This window comes from Coregonus lavaretus, assembly GCF_964263955.1.
Source record: "Coregonus lavaretus genome assembly, chromosome: 32".
In the NCBI taxonomy this organism is placed as follows: Eukaryota; Metazoa; Chordata; class Actinopteri; order Salmoniformes; family Salmonidae; genus Coregonus; species Coregonus lavaretus.
In genome coordinates this window covers 19,882,883-19,889,403 of record NC_140019.1, presented here as the reverse complement: position 1 = coordinate 19,889,403, position 6,521 = coordinate 19,882,883, and the positions used below count along the sequence as shown (strand labels likewise).

At 43.8% G+C, this 6,521-nt stretch overlaps 1 protein-coding gene across 1 annotated transcript; it reads right to left on the bottom strand.

Moving 5' to 3' along the window:
• Nucleotides 1–389: 389 nt before the first annotated feature.
• LOC311107870 (sequestosome-1-like) lies at nt 390–6,188 on the bottom strand. The gene is made up of 7 exons (XM_084150443.1): nt 5,882–6,188; nt 4,444–4,539; nt 2,469–2,791; nt 2,057–2,282; nt 1,726–1,928; nt 1,367–1,583; nt 390–1,155 (listed from the first exon to the last, which is right to left on the bottom strand). Exons 1-7 carry the CDS (start codon nt 6,048–6,050, stop codon nt 1,001–1,003), a joined length of 1,389 nt encoding a protein of 462 aa, XP_084006569.1. The 5' UTR covers nt 6,051–6,188; the 3' UTR covers nt 390–1,000.
• Nucleotides 6,189–6,521: the final 333 nt, after the last annotated feature.

Sequence of the window (6,521 nt, the reverse complement as noted above, 5' to 3'; positions counted from 1 at the left end):
GCTCAGTTGATAGAGCATGGCATTTGCAATGCCAGGGTTGTGGGTTCGATTCCCACGGGGGGCCGGTATAAAAAAAAAAAAAATTATTCACTAACTGTAAGTCGCTCTGGATAAGAGCGTCTGCTAAATGACTAAAATGTAAATGTAATGTAAATGTATTCATCTCTGTAAATACTGAATGTTTTGTCATTTTAAACATTTAGCAAATTTCAAGCTATTGAATTTGAAAACTAATATTTTTTCTCTTATGAATCATTTCACTGACACGACTGACAAAAATACTTCATCTCTAGATTCTGTCAAATTATTCTTTGTAATATATTAATGGTGGCAATACATTTAATTATTCAACTATGTATTTAATGAGACGGTATAAGAATGACACCACATTTTCTTTGCAGAAGTATTTTATTTGGTTTTGAAAGGAGAGAAATGATTTCAATGTTAGACAGTCATTATCCACACCCTTCACCTGATTTTGATGACACTGGTAATGAACATGTATTACATCTGGCATTAACTCTACATGATAAGTGTAAGAACAGTTACTTGATTAATCAAAAAGTCAATAGATGATACTTCCTATTGAGTTAACGCTGATATTTTACATGTTGGTTAATCTTAACTTTTTTTACTGCTTTTGTAAATCCAATTTAAAAACTAACCCATGTATGTTAACTTTCACTTTCAGTTCAATGACATCACAATGAAAAGAGTTTAACAAAGGTTTTGAAATATCATAATTTCCATTCAGATAAATACTTGACTAGTAAACCCTTTATACTGTACTTCTCAATGTCAGTGCAACCATAGATGTAGAGCAAAAACATTTAAAATAGCAAGATCATTATATATTCAGATCTAATAAGACTTTTATTGTGTGAGTAACTGCAATTGCCAGAGAGGTGTGAATGAGAGGGACAGAAGAGAAGGCAGTATTGGTGAAGTGGCTATGATAGGGGGATGTAGGTGTCCCTCAGGGTACTGTGTTGGAGCCCCGTTACTTCTGTTGGGATTTGGAGTAGTGGATGGTGTCCAGTGCGGCCCCGACGTCGCAGTCCTTAGTGTGGAGGAGGCGGGTGAGCCAGCCACCCTCATCTGTGAAGCCCATGGACAGCATCTGGGACAGGGACTCCACCAGGCGTGGATCAGCATCTAGACACAAACAGGACACAGTGGAGGGTCAGTCTCTGGTGTAGGCAATTCTACTAGTAATCAGGGATATCATAAGTACCATGATGCCTACTACTAAATGGGGATATAACTACCATTGACTGTCACAACTACTACTACTAGTGAGGATAAGGATATCACCACAACAACTGCTACTAGTGATAAGAGAATTCTCATCCTCTAACTATCTTACCTTGAGGAAGGTGGGGGTAGGCTGCGGCCTCAGCGAGAGTGAGTGACTTCTGTGGTTCCTGTGAGGGACCCTGGGGGCCAGTAGGGGACTCTGGGACTTCCAGAGAGCCCTCCTTGCCTGCCCTGAGAGACTGGAGCTCCCCTGTAGAGGGGTCCACCTCCTTGGAGGTCAGGTGGGTCCACTCCTCATCACCACTGCCCCCTGCGTCTTTACCACCCTGCACAGAGAGATTCATAGAGTTCAACAACACATACCATCTCAGAGAGGCCATTGTATTTTATTCTTCACCATTACTTGTGATTAATTATTCATTATAATGAAACATTGTGATTTAAACTTTTCTGACGTGTGCATCATACCGTAGCCAAATCACTGGTGCTCCCCAGGCTGCTCAGCCCGTCCACGTCCATGTCCCCCTCTTTAGCCCCTGCTCCCTCTGACCCCCCTGTCCCGTTGTCGCTCCTAGCACTGGGGGGGCCTCCTGACCCAAGTGGGGTTGGATTGGTGGTCATCACCTTGGTCCTCTTCACCTCGTGCTCCACATCAATATCTACATCGATACCTGCAGGCAACATAGAGGGTAAGTAAGCAATTTCAGTGTATTTAAATTTAGAGTAGTCAGTACATTTCAAATAATGGATTGATAATAATTATGAAACTATTATAATGGGGCTTTTCTCTTGGTCTTACCCAGTGGGCTAAGCATGGCTGCCACCCCTTCTCCAATGTTCTTCAGGTAATCCATATTGGCTTGAGACTGCTGGGAGGCAGCAGATGAGGCATCAGAGGGCTGTCTGTCCCCCGGGACCGCCTGGCCTGGCTGGGACACAGAGGGACCAGGCTGGGCCTGGCTTTGGGCCTGAGCCCACATGCAGTGCCTCATCTTCCGCATCCACTTCCCCCCACGAGGGCACCACTGTGAGTAGAAGAACAACTACTATAGAGGCCATTTCTCTCTCCCTAACCACACATTCATACACCCCTTTTTGTTCCTGGACAAAAAAACACTTTCAATGGAGTTTTAAAATTGCTCAGATATGTGTATATCTGCAAGTATATCCACTTAGAAACACAAGTCATAAACATAAGATGTGTGTCTCACCTCGAATGCGTTGCTGAAGGGGTGCCAGATGGGCAGGAGGACGTGCTCCTTGTGGAGCCCCTTGGCTTGGCACGTGGAGCACAGGTCATAGTCAGGGCACACGGTGCACTTGAAACGGGTCCCCGCCACAGAGCCCTCACATTCGTCACAGGTCACGTTGGGGTGCACCATGGGGGGCCCGTGGGGGCCGTGACCATGGGGGCCGTGACCATGGGGTGGGGGAGGTCCCGTATGGGGTGCTCCAGGGGGAGGGAGGAAGGCGAAAGGGGGGACACCGCCGGGGAAGGCAAAAGCAGGGAACTCACGCCTGTGCGCCTTCTTCTCTGTAAAGAAAAGCAAGTACACTACATGACCAAAAGTATGTAGACACCTGCTCGTCGAACATCTCATTCCAGAATCATGGGCATTAATATGGAGTTGGTCCCCCCTTTGCTGCTATAACAGCCTCCACTCTTCTGGGAAGGCTTTCCACTAGATCAGGGTTACCCAACAAAAGTGTATTTCTTTTTTTTATGGAAATGTTCATTGTTGGACGTAAAATACTAAAAAAACACCAGGAAATCAGCTCCAAGTGGTTTTAATTTAAGAAATCTGTTCCCAAGTATTCCCACACATAAGAGACACGACGTGATCGTATACAAATGTAAGCAAGGTTTGAAATGATTATGTTTTAGTCAAACATTATATCTGTTTGGGCATCTTGCGGTCAACTTGCAGGCTACAAATTGTTATTATGCTCCGGCCCCCTGACCAGCCTCTCAAGAAAGAAAAGCGTCCCAAGGCTGAATCTAGTTGATGATCCCTGCACTAGATGTTGGAACATTGCTGAGGGGACTTGCTTCCATTCAGCCACAAGAGCATGAGTGAGGTCGGGCACTGCTGTTGGGCGATTAGGCCTGGCTCGCAGTCAGTGTTCCAATTTATCCCAAAGGTGTTCGATGGGGTTGAGGTCAGAGCTCTGTGCAGGCCAGTCAAGTTCTTCCACGCCAATCTCGACAAACCATTTCTGTATGGACCTCGCTTTGTGCACGGGGGCATTGTCATGCTGAAACAGGAAAGGGCTTTCCTCAAACTGTTGCCACAAAGTTGGAAGCACAGAATGTCATTGTATGCTGTAGCATTAAGATTTCCCTTCACTGGAACTAAGGGGCCTAGCCCGAACCATAAAACACTGCCCCAGACCATTATTCCTCATCCAAACTTTACAGTTGGCACTATGCATTCGGGCAGGTAGCATTCTCCTGGCATCCGCCAAACCCAGATTAGTCTGTCAGACTGCCAAATAGTGAAGCGTGATTCATCACTCCAGAGAACTCGTTTCCACTGCGCCAGAGTCCAATGGCGGTGATCTTTACACCACTCCAGCCGACGCTTGGCATTGCACATGGTGATCTTAAGCTTGTATGCGGCTGCTCGGCCATGGAAACCCATTTTATGAAGCTCCCGACTAACAGTTATTGTGGTGAAGTTGCTACCAGAGGCAGTTTGGAACTCGGTAGTGAGTGTTGCAACAGAGGACAGACAATTTGTATGCGCTACGTGCTTCAGCACTCTGCGGTCCTGTTCTGTGAGCTTGTGTGGCCTACGACGTCGCGGCTGAGCCATTGTTTCTCCTACACGTTTCCACTTCACAATAACAGCACTTAGTTGACCGGGGCAGCTCTAGCAGGGCCGAAATTTGACAAACTGACTTGTTGGAAACGTGGCATCCTATGACGGTGCCATGTTGAAAGTCACGGAGCTCTTCAGTATGGCCATTCTATTGCCAATGTTTGTCTATGGAGATTGCATGACTGTGCTCAATTTTATACACCTGTCAGCAACGGGTGTGGCGGGTGTACTTATGAACTACAATGTGTCAGTAACAATGAGAATGGTAAGTTATTCTAGTAAAGGTAATGATTACTTAATACATTCCACATTAGTAACAATTCTATTCATTTTTATCTATTAGATTTTATCACAAAAGACTCACCCTTGATGAAGAGGCGGAAGGTGTAGTCCTTGATGCAGGTGAGGCCCATGATAAGCTCATCGTCAGTGGAAAAGGCGATCATATCACCGTCTTCATCTGGGTAGAAAATAAACAAAGAAGTCGTCACATCTAATTCACTAAGCCATTGTTTCCTGTCAGCTCCTCTTTATCTCAGCCAGATAATTACATAATAGCTGCCAGAGTTCACAAGTAAGGACATCTGTCCACAGCTTATCCTCACTAGCTTTTTTATTTACATTTAAGTTATTTAGCAGACGCTCTTAACCAGAGCGACTTACAAATTGGTGCATTCAACTTATGATAACCAGTGGGACAACCACATCTTGATCACAGTAAGTACACTTCTTCAAACAAGCAGCTGTGAGCAAAGTCAGTGCAATCAGGGACAACTACATCTCGATCACAATAAGTACATGAAGCACAATGGTTAGTTTAGGGAATATTGTTCCTTCAAAAGGTGTTGTGCTAAGACCAACAGGGTTGTCAATTTCAAAGTCCGTTTTTGAAAATGCCCAATTTTTAAGCAATGAAGTCTTTTCAATTCATATATTGAATTACAATTGACTTCCTGGTTTGACTGCGTTGTAATGAAATTGACCCCAGCCCTGATGCCCAATATGGAAAACGTCAATTTTGTGATGTGGTACCAGTGAATAATATTACTGTATGAAATAGGTCACCTCTGATTCCCTTGGGTTGAGGAGGCTTATTGGGAGTAGAGCTCTTATAGAATTGTATTGTTTTTTTTCCCTGGGTTAATGCCATCTGTTGCTAAGTTACGGCAAGAGACCCCCCTTTCCAATCTTAAAAGCCTAAACACTGGCTTATAAAAAACATATGTGCCCCCACCACTGTATCCCATGTTATAATTAATGGATGTTTTGTCCACTATGAACTGACAGGTGTGCAGGCAGGGCTAGTTCAGTGAAACGTAGTAAAACAGCCTTAGCCTATTGAAGAATTAAGGCTATAATTGGTAATTGACTTTTTGTATTTATTTACTACATCTACATCATTGCATGTATGACATACATGAAACAGGGCCTACTCACTCAATTTCTATCTGACATTCACCATGAAATGCTGTTAAATGCAGGCATGTAATAACGCTCTGTGTACCAGCTCTATCAGATTGATCTAGTGCAATATGGTGCATAAAGACAAATTGTCATGTTGAGCTCTATTTTGGTCAGCAGATTATTGAATTTATTGCAACTTTGACACACTTTGGTCTATGCGTCGACATTAATCAGTAGCTAGTTGTTTCAGTGCGCACTGCGCTGCGCGCGCCCGACAATATTATGGAAGATTACAGCCAAACACCAACAGGAATATTCAGATATGAAAACATAATAAACACAATCGAAGATACTACAGTATAGGCCTACGTTAAAATCATACACTAGTATAGGCTTACCTTTGTAAAACATTTGGTAGGTGACATTTCGCAGGGTTGAGAAAACATCCTCAACCTTTTTTTTCAGATACTCAAAACTCGTTGAAACATCTTGGTCGACAGCAATGCGACGAATTTCTTTCGGTGCGTCCTCCTTTCCAAGGAGATAGGCTTTGACGGTCATAGACATGGTTCAGTCTTTTCACGACTTTCAGTCCTATACTCGCTCCGAAATATTTGTTGCGCAGTTAAAATGTTAAAGGCCCGCTCCACTGTAAACTCGGTCGCTGTCAGTGCGTCTTGCTTTTCTGGGTAAAGTTCCGTTTATGAACCTTATAGCGACGTCACGTGTAATGTTTATGCAGCTGTCAAGCCAATCACGAGGGCTTGGAGCGGCTTCAGGGGAAAGTCCACCCTTCTAATGACAAAGGCCCTCGCTATACGAAATCATTGGTACGTCCCTACCCTCCATTAAAGTGGAAATGTAAGGGTTACTGTTAGGGTAAGAGTAGGGGTTAAAGGGTTGTAATCAGAAGTTGCTACATCCAGTTTTTGACTTAAATGAATTATATGTACACATTGATTCTTGAAAAATATAATAATAATATAAGCCATTTAGCAGACGCTTTTATCCAAAGCGACTTACAGTCATGCGTGCATA